The sequence below is a fragment of the Macrobrachium nipponense genome, chromosome 20 (genome assembly GCF_015104395.2).
Source record: "Macrobrachium nipponense isolate FS-2020 chromosome 20, ASM1510439v2, whole genome shotgun sequence".
In the NCBI taxonomy this organism is placed as follows: Eukaryota; Metazoa; Arthropoda; class Malacostraca; order Decapoda; family Palaemonidae; genus Macrobrachium; species Macrobrachium nipponense.
Window position 1 is genome coordinate 59124941 of NC_061089.1, and position 16265 is coordinate 59141205.

Below are 16265 nucleotides of genomic sequence, written 5' to 3' on the forward strand. Positions count from 1 at the left end.
TTTTTTATCATTTGGTTCTTCCTTTTTGCTTTCAACTTTCTGTTTTTTATCACTTGGTTCTTCCTTTTTGCTTACTCCTGCTAATGCTGAAGGCCTCTTTAAAAAATAACGATCCAAGGAAGATTGCTTCTGCCTACTTTTCACAATGTTCCTGAAACGACTCAGACAAACGTCATCGAACTGCGCAAGCATCACGACCTGTGTGAGCCTTTTCGGGTGTCTTTTTTCGATAAACGATTGCACTTTATGAAAAGCACCTAGAATATCCTTAATTTCTGCCGTTGTCATAGGCTCCTCCTCCTCTTCCTCGCCGCTGCTAGAGAACTCCTCTTGAACGACGTTAAGTTGCATGGCCTCCAACTCCTTCAGGTCATCCGTCGTAAGCTCCTCTTGGTGCTCCTTGAGAAGGTCGTTGATGTTGTCTTCGTCGACGACCAGCCCCATGGACTTGCCGAGTGCAACGATCTCGTCAAGATCTGGTTCCAAAACAATTTCGGGATCGTCAACTGTTTCTGACTCTGCAGCACCAGCTTCGCCCACGTCGAATCCCTCGAAGTCTCTGGCGGATACGGCATCAGGCCAGAGTTTCCTCCACGAGGAATTCAATGTTCGCCTCGAAACCTTCCTGCCAAGGCTATGGTCAATGAGTCGGAATGCAAATGACAATGTCGAATGCTCCTTCCAAAATTGATGCAAGGGTGAGGGGTTTTGTGGTATCGGTGATGTTGAAACATCTCTTGAAAAGATGTTTCGTGTACAGCTTCTTAGTTCGCTATCACTTGCTGGTCCATGGGCTGGAGGAGAGGGGTGGTGTTGGGCGGAAGAAAAAGAATCTTAACGAAGGAATACTCCGCTAGGGATATCTTCCTCGAGGCCAGTAGGGGCATTGTCCAACACCAGCAGACATTTCAGGGGGAGGCGCTTCTCTTGCAAAAAACTCTTCACAGTCGGGCCGAAACATAGATTTATTACCTACCACTCGGTGAACAAAAGCCTCGTTACCCAGGCTTTTTGCATTAGCCCTCTACATCACTGGAAGCTTCTCCTTCAACACTTTGTGGGCCTTGAAGGCTCGAGGAGTCTCGGAGTGATACACCAGTAGGGGCTTCACCTTGCAATCCCCACTGGCATTCGAACAAAGTGCGAGCGTAAGCCTGTCTTTCAATAGGCTTATGCCCGGGTAGCTTCTTCTCTCCTCCGGATGTACGTCCGACGAGGCATTTTTTTCCAAGAAAGGCCAGTCTCATCACAGTTTAAAACCTGCTGAGAACTGTAGCCTTCCTTGGTCATCATCTCGTCGAAAGTCTTCTTAAATGCTTCGGCCGCTTTCGTGTCCGAGCTGGCAGCCTCCCCATGACGCACCACCGAATGGATGCCAGTCCGTTTACGGAATTTCTCGAACCAGCCATGCGAAGCCTTGAACTCTGGGGTTGGCGTTGAAGTCCCTTCCCCTCCCTCGTCTTCCGCCTGCGCAATCAAATTGCCGAAAATAGCACTGGCCTTGTGAGTGATTGCCGTCTCCTTTACTGTATCGCCAGCGATTTCTTTGTCTTATCCAGATGAGGAGCAGCCGTTCCATCTCGTCGTGCCACATGGCTCCTCTTTGCTGGACAAAATATGATGCCCTTCAATGGTGTAGTTGCTTTGATGGCATCCTTCTGTTTAAGGATGGTGCCTATTGTCTATGGATTACGGCCGTATTCCTTTGCGATCACACTCAATCGCATACCAGCTTTGTACTTCTTTATGATCTCCATCTTTGTCTCCAGAGACAGCATGCGCTTCTTTCCGTGAATTTCAACTTTCTTGGGACCCATGACTACGTTAATTTACGTAAAGTTACACAAATACGTAATAATACAGTCTTCGCACAACACGATAATATGTACTGCAACGAAATCACTAATGAATTTACGTTACTAAACGAAATCGTTGGAGCGAACGAATGCCGAATGCGTATAGTAAAGTTTCGGGTGCGAAGTGGCCGAGCTAAAGCACGCCAACACGTAGTACGTATGTATAGAAGATGCATGATGGGAGGGATGCTTTCCAATCAGAGAGAAGGATCTCATGGCTTGGCTAGCATCAGGAACCAATGGGAGAGCAGGAGGATGGTGGCGAGTCTACGATAACTAAGATGGCGGCGTGCGGCACGAGTTTCAAAATTGTTATGGGGCGAATCTCGGACTTTCAGAAACCTTTCGTATCTTGAAAACTTTTCGTATGTAGAGCAGTAAAATTTTTCGTCTTTGCTTTCGTAACTTGGATTTTTCGTAAGTTGAGCCTTTCATATCTCGAGGTACTACTGTATTTAGTATGTATGCTTACTTTTGGAATAAACCAGGGATGGATAATTGAATGACCTACTTTAAGGATATTCATCTCTGTTAAGTTGTCATAGTTTTTTTTTTCCTCTAAACCTCTGGGAATTGCATTCGTTCAGGATAAAGGCTGAATTCTCTTTTGAGCTCTTCAGATACCTTGTGTACTGCAACCCTACCTCATAGTATTTTTTAAATCATAAATTTAAGGTTTATTCCTTGCAAAAGAGTGTAGAGTGGTCCAAATATTTTGAATTGGTGGTGTGCTTAAAATGAAAATTTTTAAAAGTAAATTGTATTTTTCCTAACTTTACAAACCTGAGGTTCTTTACATTAGGAATTACTTTCAGTGTAAGCTGGAATACGGCCATTAAATTCTTGAACAACGTGGTTAGGCAGTAACTACTGTCTGGTAGCCCCGCCTACCCGGATGTAAACACTCCACTTTGCCTTTTGGTCCAGGTTTCAGAATGAGGGGTGGCATGAGGTGGGCATTAAGGTAAAGAACCTCAGGTTTGTATAGTTAGGAAAAATACAATTTACTTTTAAAAAGTTGTGATTTGTTCCCACATGATATACAAACCCTTGGTCCCTTACATTAGGAAGGCTCACTGATTGGTGGAAGGAATGTGAGCAAGCCTCTAGAACTGACTGGTGTTCAGCGCACCTGAGCTATTCCTTCTGGTCATAAGAGCAAGGAGGAGTGCCCTGCCTCTGACAACTTGATCAGAGTATAGGAGCTGCATGTTCAAGAGTCATACTGAGGCAATTTGAAATGAGTGAAGAATCGTAACTCATCCGAGAAAGAGCTGGGAAGAATATTTAAGAGTCGGAGGCATTAATGCAAAGTTCTGGGAAGGGTTTGTATCATTGCTAGAGGAAGGAGCGGGTTTACTTCTATGATTCTGATTAGAAAAATAGAAAGGAAACTCGATGTGCAAGCTTACCACATCAAACGCCCGACCAGCAAGTGTAATTTCCAGTCTTATCCTCAACCTGAAGGAAGAGGAGTAGAAAGACAAGGAGGGGAAGGTGGAGAGGCCAGTCACTCGCATCCTTCTTACCTCAAGAACTGCACACCATAGGCGAGATGCAACTTGTCTTCTTGAAGGAGCTGGGTAAGCAAACACAACTTGTGAGCATCCACCACTGGTCTAAGGAAAAGAGGTTCCAGGATCTGTAGGCAGACCCGAATGAAGAAAGATATAAATGTGGTCGTAATGAGACCGCATCTATCTTCCAGTCTGACATATTCTTCTGAGTGATGAAAAGTACCAAGCCAATAGCACTGCTCGCTCTCTGAGAGAGTGTACAGTGGACATATCCAACTGCAGAGGAGTTTCTCACTGATCTCATAGGACTCGGAGGAAGATGTGTCATTAGACATTTCTGCAGTGGAAGTCAGCAGTGGATAAAGATATCAACACTCAATGAAGGGTGTCTATCCTTTGTAGGCACAGCAGTACACCAATAGGACAAAGTTATGACTGATTTGGATCAACCAATACAAAGTCCAAAGAGCAGGAGATCATGAATGATTCAGACTCAACAGATGCAGAATGATTGCGCATCCGAGATGGATTCATGGCATGACACCCGCTTTTAGAAGGCTGATGTTGAGAATAAACCACGCCGTCAATCTGGCAATAAAGATGTCCTCTGTGGGTTGTGAATGGTGCCTTCTTGGTGCATATTTCAAGAAGGGCTTTTAGGGCTTCCTCTGGGATGTTCAAAGCCTGTGTGTCCTCACATCTATACACTGTCGAGGATATGGTTTTGGCTGTTTCTTTCAATACAGAAGCGCTATCCTTACCAGAGAATTGAAAGAAACTGCCAAAAACTTGAAAGCAAACCAGGAAATAACAATAAGAAGGGCAGACAAAGCTGCTGCCCTAGTGCTCATCAAGACCTCTGAATATCACGAGAAACTGGACCAAATACTGGCTGATCAATCCTAATTCAGAAAAATCAACCAAGAAAGAGCCATCGGAAAGACATCCGACGAGACATTAATAGGACGGTCGAAAGAATCCATGCCGCTAGGAATGCTCCCAGCTTCCCCTTGCCCAGGGTGACTTTAATCCAGGGTATATTTACAGCACCGTAAAAACCCAGCCTGGTAATCCTCTCCGCCCTATTATAAGCCAAATCCCAACCCCAACTTACAAAATCGCGAAGAGACTCAACGAACTCCTTACGCCATATATCCCAGAAAGGTATTGTCTACAGTCGTCTACCGACTTTTTATGTAAACTTTGAGACTCTCTGTCTACAGGTATCATCGCCTCTTGACGTCGAGAGCCTCTTCACTAACGTTCCAGTCGACGAGACGATTGAACAAATCCTCGACAGAGTGTATAGATGTGAGGACACACAGGCTTTGAACATCCCAGAGGAAGCCCTAAAAGCCCTTCTTGAAATATGCACCAAGAAGGCACCATTCACAACCCATAGAGGACACAAAGAAAGGGTTTTCAATAAGATCCCCTGCCCTCCCCAATACTACATAGACGACACCTTCATAAGAGTTGACAGAGAAGAGGACCTTGAAACTTTAAGAAAGACCTTCGAAGAATGCTCCGTCCTCCACTTCGCGTGTGAACGCAGCGAGGAACGCAGCGTAGACGGTGCCCTACCCTTCCTGGACGTTCGGGTACAGCAGACCCCTACGGGATACACCACCACGGTTTACAAGAAACCCACAAACCCGGGTCTATGCCTTAATGGGTCCAGCGAGTGCCCAGACAGGTATAAAAAGATCGGTGGTAGATGCCTTCGTCCGCCGCGCCCTTACAACACTGTTTCCGTGGAGAGAAACCACCAGTGAGATCGAAAGGTCTACACAAGTCCTCATCAACAATAACTTCTCAAACCGCATGGTCGAACGCCAAACGAGGGACTCCATAAATAAATGGCACCAGGAAAGAACGACCGAAACTAACAGCCAAAGTGGAGCTATAAAGATATTTTATAAAAATCATATGCACCACAAATATTTGGAAGACAAAAAGGCTATAAGGAAAATAATCAGCGAAAATGTCTCCCCCACTACAGAAAGTGATAAAATTAGCCTCATAATTTATTACAAAAACATGAAAACCAGCCAGCTGCTTCATAAAAAACAACCCAGCCGCCCACCAGAAAAACGTTTCTTTGAAGAGAAGGGGGGTGTCATCTACGAAATTCACATATGCTCGTGGATGGGATCCACCAATTCTCAATTATCGGGCTGAACCAACCACCAAGACTTCTCCAAGCGTCTTTCCTGCCTCCATTTCAAAAGGAAAGGGGCCCATTTTCCAAATCACTAACAGGGAAAAACCATTAAACAGGAGACCAGAAAGAGCTGAACTTATAACGAACATAGACATTATTGACCAAGCACCTGACCGGAAACGCCTACGTTATCTTGAAGCATTACACATATTATAGAAAAAGCCGACTATCAACATGGTAAAAGAAACTGAATTTCTTCCTACCATCATAAAAAGAAATAGCACAAGAAACCAACCGACTCCGTATACCGCCACGAGAGAGGAGAGATCGAAGGGGGAGAGACAGAGAGAGAGAGAAAGAGAGAGAGAGAGAGGAACAAGCAGAGAGAGGAGAAAGAGAGAGGAACAAGCAGAGAGAGAAAGAGAGAGAATAAGAATGAGCGAAAGAGAGAGAGAGGAATTTGCAGAGAGAGAAAGAAAGAAACTGAGAGACAGAGAAAGAGAGGAAGAAGCAGAGAGAGAACGAGCGGAAGATGTGTCATCTGTACAGAATGCAGCAGTACCTGCCGCCCAAGAGGTGGGTACCCCAACCAACACCCAACCCACGCTAATAACTCCGTTCAGACTTCGCAGGTCTCATCGCCTCAGGGAGAGATTTCGTTACCATCCAACGACCAATTAAAATCCCTGCTCATCGACCCGCCCACCGATTGTACACAACCTTGCATGCTATAAATACTTGTAAAACGTATCTTAATTCACTTTACTGTATACTCTGTGCGCTGTCGACACGTTAGAGGAATAAACCTAAGACAAATGAAAATCTTTACATGTCCTTAGAAAACTTAATACACCAGCTACATGCTGACGAGAAGAAGATAATAAGAAGAATTGAGAAGATTCTATATAAATTAAATGCCATTGAAACAGCTATTGTATTATTATTATTATTATTATTTGATAATATTAATAAACACGTGCATCTACCATAAAAATTCCCTCATCTCAGTAAGAGAGAGGAGTTATCCTTAAAAGTGAAATGGAAAGGTCATTTTTATCTCTTTAAAATACTACCACATATGAATTTTATAATTACAGTTTTATTATTATTATTATTTTAATATTATTAACAACAGACAATATCAATAAACATTTTACATACTAGTACCATAAAAATTCTTTCATCTCGGTAAAAGAGGGAGAGAGTGTTTGTGTGTTTATCTATCTGTTCTCTCAGAAAATGCTTATAATGCTTCCAGCAAAACAGAGGGAGGGAGTTACCACTATGACATACATATATTAGGGCTTGTGCCTTGTATGATAAGGCGCCCTATGAGGTAATGTTAGACTAGCGATAATCTATACGCTAAGTCGGTTGGTATTGCACTTCCATCTTCAATGGAGTGTCTGGGGTTTTGTAGATCACTTACGAAGTCGGTATTATCTTTACGACGATGTGTTAAACTCATGGTTCGGTGAGGTTCTTGTAGAAAACACTAAGTAATATATATATTCTTGAAGTTTTACATGGTGAAGATCAGGTATGATTGTACAAGTCTTCTAATAACGATAGCTTGATCGCTTCTGCCAATGATGATGGCTAATCCTATTCCTCTACATGATAAAGCTTAGGTAAAGAGGTACAGGTCTTCTAATGACGATAGCTAACTCTGTTCTGCCTGTCTACCATCTCTGTTACAAGTTATGAAGGAACAGACAGTAGTTCGAACATATGAACATACTATCAGATGACATAGTTTCATACGAACACACAATCAAATGAGACACGCTACAGATCACGTAGGCGGTAGTTGTCTCAAGCAGGGAGCTTGGACTAATGTTTATAAACAATTGAATGACTACAGGTGACGGCATGTTATCTTAGCCTACTTTTATTGTATACGTCATCTTTAGCGTCTCTAGTCTGATCACATTCCTGCAAGCAATCTGGTTGACCTCTTTAGTTTTAGACTTTTATATATATGGACTGACATTCCATATTTTTTATTATGTAAACACTTACACATATCCTGTGTGGCAAAAGAGAGAGAGAGAGAGAGAGAGAGGTTATCCTTAATTAAAAGAGTGAAATGGATAGATTATTGTATTTCTTTAAAATACTATCACATAATATGAATCTTGTAATTACAGTTATATTAATATTATTATTATTTGAAAGTATTAAAAACATTAGTACATGTACTCTAAAAATTCTTGAGTCTCTGTAAATGAGAGAGAGAGAGAGATAGAGAGAGAGAGAGAGAGAGAGAAATTGCATGAACACCTGGTGGCAACAACACAACAGCTCCTCCCCCTCCAGTCCCATTACTTGATATATTTGACAGCTTTAGTACCCGGAGTTGGAGAGAGAAGACTGGGATTTCCTTCATTCTTACATAATTTTTCAAATTTATAAACTAAAACCTTACTAATTCACATTAGTATTTTCTTTAATGAATTGATATTATTGCTGTATAGTACATTAATATTAATATTTGAAAATAGTAAATCATTTATTTGTCATACAAAAAAAAAATCATACATCTCTGTAGGAGAGAGAGAGAGAATTACTATTTTTATTATTATGTGATATCATTTAATCTTATTAAACTTACTAATACAGTATTAATCAATATTAATATTTGAAAATTAGTAAATCATTTTTGTACCATAAAAATTTATTTAGTCATGAAAATAACATCAAAATACTAATTAGTGATTATTTTCGCCGGAAAAATCCCGCGAATAGGCGAATCCCCCCGCAAATAATGGGTAGTCCTGGCCCCCGAGAGAAATCTGTGAATCCGGAGAATGCGAATGGGGGTGGTCCACTGTACATACATCGAGCTACAAATGTCCTTTAATATTTAATTCGTTCTACCTCGAAATTAATGTATTCTCATATATGTTTAGCCGAAGTGGAATTTTTTAGTTGATAAGAGATTTCTTGGCTCACGGGCACGAACCATCGACACCTACAAATCCAGGACGCACAGTGAAGCCTTAGACCACACTGTCACCGCAAGAGGCTATTAAGTTTATGCTGCCTCTCACCTACAAATACCTGTCGCTCTCAGGTATTCCTTGTTTGGAGGCTGCATCAACCCACCTCGACCTCAGTAACGTTGTAGTGCTTTTGTCCACATGTAGCCATTATAGGAGTCATATCACATTACCGTGATTGATATACATATATCGAGCTACAAATGTCCTTTAATATCTAATTCGCTCTACCTCGGAATTAATATATTTTCATATGTGTTTAACTAAACGGGAATTTTTTAGTTGATAAGAGATTTGTCGGTTCACGGACGCGAACCATCGACACCTACAAATCCAGGACGCACAGTGAAGCCTTAGACCACACCGCCACCACAAGAGGCTATAAGTTTATGCCACCTCTCACCTACAAATACCTGTCGCTGTCAGGTAATCATTGTTTGGAGACTGCACCAACCCACCTCAAGTAATAAAAGAAAGATCCCATTGGGAAAATCATGATTAACAGCTAATCATCAAGAACTCACAACACATACGTCATCAAGAACTCACAAACATACGTCTTCATTGGAAGACAGCTGAAAGCAAAGTGGAGTGTTTACCCATCTACCAGATGGTAGCTACTGCCTAACCACCTTGTTCAAGAATTTTGACGGCTGTATTCCAGTCTCCGCTGAAAGTAATTCCTAATGTAAAGGACTGAGGGTTTGTATATCGTGTGGGAACAACTATGTAGTAAGAAAGTCACTGTGCTATGTAATAGATACTTGTTTTCATAAAGTGTCCCAGATACATATATATACATAAGTGGTTTTGCAGTCTTAAAAAAAAACAAGGTGGCTATTGGTAGTTGGCTTCCAATTGATACGCATTCAATTTACCTTTTAAAAGCCCAGGAAGCAGAATGACCTTTTGGCCCGGGAAACCGAATGAAGTGGGCCATTTATGTAGAGACCTCGGGTTCAAGTTATGAAAAATACCAATTACTAAAAAATCTGTCATTTGTTCCTACTTGTATTCAAACCCTTGGTCTTTACATAGGGGGAGACTTCTTGGTGGAAGGATTCTGAGCAAATCTCTGAACCAATTGGTGGTTTTCCTCACTTGGGGGGCTCTTTCCTGGTCATTTATGAGCAAAGGAAGGCGACCCATGCCTCTAAATTGTTGAACTGCCAGACTGTGGAGTCTTTCGAATAAATGGTATTTAATGTCATTGATTCAAAGATAGGCTTGGATGAATTCAGTGTCGGGGCAATAAAGCTGAAGATAACTAACGGCTCTCTTCATTCTCAGTCACTGTCCCCTTGCTAGAGAAGGTAGGAGTTGGATCTATTAATCCAAAGAGAGCTATATATAATCAGTCATCTAGAATGGCTGCATTCACGCCCATCCAGCATGTGACAGCTTGCTAAGCGTCCCTTAGAACAGTACACCTTAGGCAAAGTGCCGCCTTCCTCAGGAGCTGTGTGAGCTACAAGACTGTTAAGAACCCACCACAGAACCCAAAGGAAAAGAAACAGAGTATCTATGGGCAACCTCCCGAAGGTAAAAAGGAGGCAAATGTGGTCTGTTGTGACTGCATTCCCATCCTTAGTACTTGTCCGGCAGGTTCTTCCTGAATGCTAGGGGCAGACCAATGCCCTTCACCATACAAAATCTCACCTGGAAGGTATTGTTGTCCACCAAGTCGCATGTGAAGTACATCTATTTGAGGTTTACACAAAGTCAAAAGAAATGGAGCTCTTGGACACCACATCTTGGCCAAGCTGGAACTAATAATAAGTTGTTAGCACCTAGTTTGGAAGTGAAGTCCTTAAGTGTTAACACAAAAGGTCTTTGGGCAGTGGTTAGGATCACCCGGCGAATCAGGAAGTCATAACCCCATGATGTCTCCTAGGCACCAACATCATCTGGAGTTCCCAGGAGGTTGCCTATCCAAGCACTGACTAGCATTACTAAACATGGATGTGAAAGATGTCTCCTAGACCTCTGCAGCATCTGGTGTTTCCTGGAGGTCACCTGTCCAAGTGTGTACTAACCAGATTTATTGCTAAACTTTGCTGATTGAACAAGCAGCAGTGTTTTCAATGTGGTTTGGTCATTGGCTGTTCCCACAATCCAGAAATCAGAGTTGAACAGTAGCGGCTTTAGTATGTCAAGATTGAAGGATGAACCGGACCATCTTCCTTTATCGAACCATCCTTTGGAATGTTGAAGTGACAAGACCAATTATCACTAACACCAACCCTAGTGACCGAACCTGTCTGTTATACTTCCACCTTCCTTGGAATGTGTCTGGTTGACTGCTGTTCCGAGTGTGCTGCTGCAAACTCGTCCACCTGTATCTTCAGTTGAGGAGATGAAAGGATCTTTTATGTATATTCCTTGTGAATGTTGTGGATTTGTAATATTTATAATATGGTGGAGGTTAAGAACAACAACATTTCCATATAAACATTTATTTTTTCATATACTATTATATCATAGGGTGACTTCTATTCTAGGAACTTCCCCAGTGCACTGAAAAGTTCTGATTTAATTTTAGTCAATTAACTAGTTTCAGACTTAAAAGAAATTGAAACTATTACCATTCAACAAGTTTTCTATACTTCAGGGCTAATGAAAATTTATGGGCAGAAGTGTCAAGTTTCTAGTAGTAAGAGAGGAAGCCCCAAAATAATATCATTATGTACAGATATATCCTGTATATATGTTAAGTATTCAGTGGAACAATACTATGTTTATCATATAAAAGTGATAAACTTGATGAAAATGTGCTCCTTAACCATGCTGAATTAAAAAACTTTGATGGGTCACAGCAGGGTTCCAATTTGTTGCTTCACAGAAAACTCATTCTTTGTAGACTAACTTTACAAGCTAATATATGTTAATATCAAAAGCTACACAGTAGCAATTAGTACAGTAATGTGAAGAAACAATTGGACTTTTAGCAGAATCTTGTTGCCTCTCTACAAATGCCAATAGCATTGTTAACAGAAGGTAATTTATCAACTTCTGGTATATAACAATAGCAATTTGGAAATCAATATTAACACAAAAGTGTTTAACTTAACATATAAAATATAATACTAATATACACAGATATCCTTATACAGCAGAAGTAGGGTAGGTAGTATGTATGGATCCCACATTTCCCAACATGAACGGACATATGATAGTTTTCTTTATCATCTATGAAATAAAATTATAGTTAAATTTCCAACAATTATCTTAACCACAATTTTTACCATACAAAAAGTAAAAGGTTGTGTTTCTATACATTTTGAAGCAAGTCCATTTCTTTAATAAAATCTGACATTGCCTGTCAATAAAGGAATTTTGAAGTGCTAACTTATTTCCATTGCAAAGTTCTGTACATTGCACCTAAACTAACCATGTCAATAGTCAGTTAAAAAAAATAAGGGATACACTTCAAAAGCACAAAACTTTAATTCCAGACTAAAGGCAGACACTCAATAAAACTCCCAGCTTAGTATGAATATATGAATAATGGATCCCCTTGTGAATTGTAAATATGTATAAAGTTTTATATTCTGCACCAGTAAATTGTAAAACTTCTGTTACCTTTTATCTTCAGTAGTTTTTAACAGCAAAGCCTTTAATGATGATGAGAATGAAATAAATAACTTGAACAAGATCTAGCGAGACAAAATACACATCACACAGTACATTCAGCATACTGTAACCAATAACAAGGGTACAAAGTAGTACATGGTATACTTTTGCACCAGTAAATTTTCCCATTAATATTGATTTATTACGCCTGTTTTATCATGATGCCATTTTATATGCTATTTAAATCTAAGGCTACGTTGGTGACAGTGCTGTACATTAACTATAGACAATATTTCCTCTGAAGATATATCACTACAGTAAAGAAATCTGATAAAGCCACTATATAAAGGCAACAGGGGTTTCTGAGACTGATGCTAACAGTATTGTCATTATTTTATTTTTGGTTCACTAGACTGCATCACTATATGGCACTGGTAGCAATAAGTTTCATTCAAAAAAATAACTGTTGCATTGACTAGGCAACTTTTATTACTCTACAGCCATAAAAAATATTTTCTGCAGAATTTTAATCTGTACAACAGCGAGATATGTTGCATGATTAAAGATCTTTGAAGAAAAACCTCTATGTCAGTGTTTTTCCGTTTTCATCCACGTGGTATTCACTTACGTACTGTTATATACACTGTCCTTAATAAGTTACGACTCTAGAAAATGATGGATAACTCACAGATGACTACTGTTTCCAAAGGTGTGAGGCATAAAAACAGTTCATGATGCCTCTATTTAGCCAACTAATATAAACTATGCACATTTAAAACATATTTACGACAAAAAATTGTGTAATTTTAGAATACAAAACAAGAAATTCCATGACTTATCATTAATCAACATAATGACAGAAAATGACCACTGTTGCCAAAATGATGTCCTGTGTTTGGTTATTTAGACCTTTGGATATCAGAGCTTATGCCACAAGATAACTTCTTCACTTTAAATAAAATATTTTTACTATATATTTTATGTACAATATGAATGGTATGTAATATATTACTGATATATATATTATATACATGACACAAGGTTCAACATCATCTATAACTGGCATGTGTTAAACAGAGTATTTCAGCATTTACCAAAAATTAATAAGTTAAAAGAACTATAACAACAACAAACAATTTAATGACCCCCGTGCCAGTGTTCAACTACTGTTTATTCATTAACAAAACACCAGCCATTCATAGTAGGAGAATGAGTTCAATATAACTATTCACGCAAAGGAAGGATAATGGACTGGCATGTTAAAAGAACAATGACCATAGGAATGAATAACCACTAACCACTACATTACTGTACATAGATCTTCAATGCACCTAAAACTCTTGATGCTACCATTACTTCCTTTCAAATGAATTGGTGATGTCCTTTCTTAATATCTGCATAATCAAGGCAGTCTGGAACGTTAACATAGCTGGACAGTCTTGACATGTTGTAACCGTTTTCAACACCAAAACTCTGCACTAACCTTACAATAATTTGTGCACTTTGGTTTGCCTCTTCTGAGGTAGTACAACCTAAGCTAATCTTCGGTTGCATCACCCATTTTCTGTCATTTAACATGCATCAAGAAACACTTAACAAAGAGGTGTAGCAACACAAACATTCAGTTTCATCCTCTCAATCCTACATTTGAGCAGAGAACTAGCATCTTTTCTGATTCTAAAAACATATTTACACTTTAAATAATATATAAAAACATTCTTTCTCTTGAAAATTATAGCTTGGATGATGCAGATGTCATTTCATAGAAAAGCACGTATGCCTCAGGGCTGCATACTCTTCCTTGGGAAATATTGGACACTCTGTAATTTAAAAAAAAAATTGTCAATTTCTCCCAGACTGAGGATACATGCCTACTTGATCAGACCTAAAATACTGTAAAATGAAAAGTTTTAAAGTAGTAATTTGCATTTTTCCTAATATACAAACCTGAGGTCTTTGCACAAGGAAATACCTTCAGATCAGCTGGAAACTAGCCAATCAATTTTTAAACAAGGTTGCTTATTAGTTAACTACCAGTGGTAAGGAGGTTAGTCCCACTCTTCTGCCTGAATATGTTCACTTACCTTCTGGCCCAGATATCAGAGGAAGGGGTAGCTACGGGTGGGCAGTATATGTAAAGACCTCAATTACTGGGCCTTTCAAATTACTGGGTATTGAGAGCCACCATTAATTCGAAAAGGTCTAGATAAACCTTTAGTATCAGAGACAATAAAACTAATACCCAACAGGTTTGTTCATTGTCAGCCCCTCTCTCCCATTGCTTGAGAGGGTAGGACTTTAGGACTCCTATTGATCTAAGTGCATTAGATAATAGAAAGGGTACTCAGTAACTCACTCACATCAAGCCCAATTTAACACATGATGGCACATCAACCCATCCTCTGCCCATGGGGAGAGGAGGGGTATAAAAAGATAAGGATGAGGCCAGTCACACAAAGCCAGGAAGAAATGGTGTTCTGGACACTTCTTTCTCGGTCGAGCCACTATAACAGTCATTAAGCCCACTTAAGGTAGTACTGCAGCACTCAGATTGGACACAGTAGCATCTTGTCTGGATCATTAACCAACAAAGTCCTCTCAGGAGGGGATCGAGGACTCTTATCTGCCGCCAGTGACTAAAAGATCCTGAGTCTGCTAAGAATTCCAAGACAAATTCAAGTGAGAGAGAGCCCCATCCCCTCGAGTGCTTAATATTCAAACAAAAGGCCATGAAGTTCGCCTACTCTCTCTGCCAATGCCAGGGCAAGCAAAAACAAACTTGAGGGCAGAGCCCAGTCTGATTGACCCTTAGGGGTTCGTATGGTGGATGAGTCAGGCTCCAAAGAACAAGTCGCATCCCACTCCGGAGGCCCAAGTTCCCTGGAAGGGCACAACTTTTTGAAGCTTCTCATCAGCATCAAGATCTGCCTTGAGGAGGAAATATCAACACTTTTCAGGTGTAGGACTAGTCCCAATGTGACCCTGTGGCCCTTAACACCTGAGATGGAGTTCCCTCAGCGAAGGAAAATGAGAAAATCCATTAACTGCTGAATAGTGGCTCCAACTGGAGAGATACCTAGTCTACGACAGACAGCCACAGAGGGCTTGCAAAGGTATCCAGATATCTCTGTTGCTGCTTGACAAGAAAAGCCTCTTGCTTACAAGAGATACTGGATAGTCCTCAACCATGAGGAGATAGAAAAGACCGTCCTGAGGAAGAGATTAGGGGAAAATACTAATGTGACAAAAATATATACGGATGGATCAAAGTCAGATAGTGGTGTTGGCTGTGCAGTTATCCTTGGTGATACAGCATATACGGCTAAACTACCTGACTTTGCATCCATATTCACAGCAGAATTAACAGCCATAGTCTCTGCCCTGGATATAGTTTTTGAAAGTAGCGACACTAATTTTGTCATTTACTCAGATTCCAAAAGCACTTAAGAAGCTATTAAAAAATTCAATAGCTTCCATCCGTTAGTTCAAAAAGTTCAGGCATCGCTCCTCCATTTGTATTATTTGCGTAAATCTGTCTCTTTCTCTTGGGTCCCTTCACATGTGAGGATTTGCGGAAACGAGATGGCAGATCAGCCTTTAGTAAAGTGCTTCATACAGATCTAAAAGGTCCTTTTAGATCTTATATTTTAAGCAAATGGCAAGAAAGATGGACTTCTCCTCATCTTGCCAATAACAGAAAGTACAGAATTATGTTATTTTCATGATAAAATAAATTTTTGAACATACTCACCTGGTAGTTATATATATAGCTGACATCAGGGACGTAAGCTATATATATAACTACCAGGTGATTTAGATGTTTGAAAATTAGAAATAATATATTGCCGTGGCCTTCTCCTTTCCAGTCTGATAGGCGAACAGAAATAGTTTTAAGCAGACTGAGGATTGGGCACACTTATTTGACCCATCAGTTTATTTTAGAAGGGGGCAGCCTCCCAGAGTGTGCTTGCGGTGGTGAGATGCTAACAGTGGAGCACATTCTGGTTACTTGCCCCAGATATTTTAACCAGAGAGAGAGATATCTTAGAGGTAAATCCCTTTGTGATATTTTGGGAGATGAAGCAGATATTTCTGCTCTCGTCTCCTTTTTAAAGTCTATAAACATTTTTAATAACATTTAATTATTTTTTAT

The 16265-nt window shown here is 40.1% G+C and overlaps 1 protein-coding gene across 2 annotated transcripts in view; it reads right to left on the reverse strand.

Moving 5' to 3' along the window:
* Positions 1-10979: 10979 nt before the first annotated feature.
* Positions 10980-16265, reverse strand: part of LOC135226294 (ubiquitin carboxyl-terminal hydrolase 2-like) — a 186479-nt gene continuing 181193 nt past the window's right edge. For both annotated transcript variants that reach the window (XM_064265738.1, XM_064265736.1), the window contains one exon: positions 10980-13932. In XM_064265738.1, coding sequence (XP_064121808.1) covers positions 13845-13932 — 88 coding nt within the window. In that variant the 3' untranslated portion in view covers positions 10980-13844. The remainder of the gene's footprint in view (positions 13933-16265) is intronic.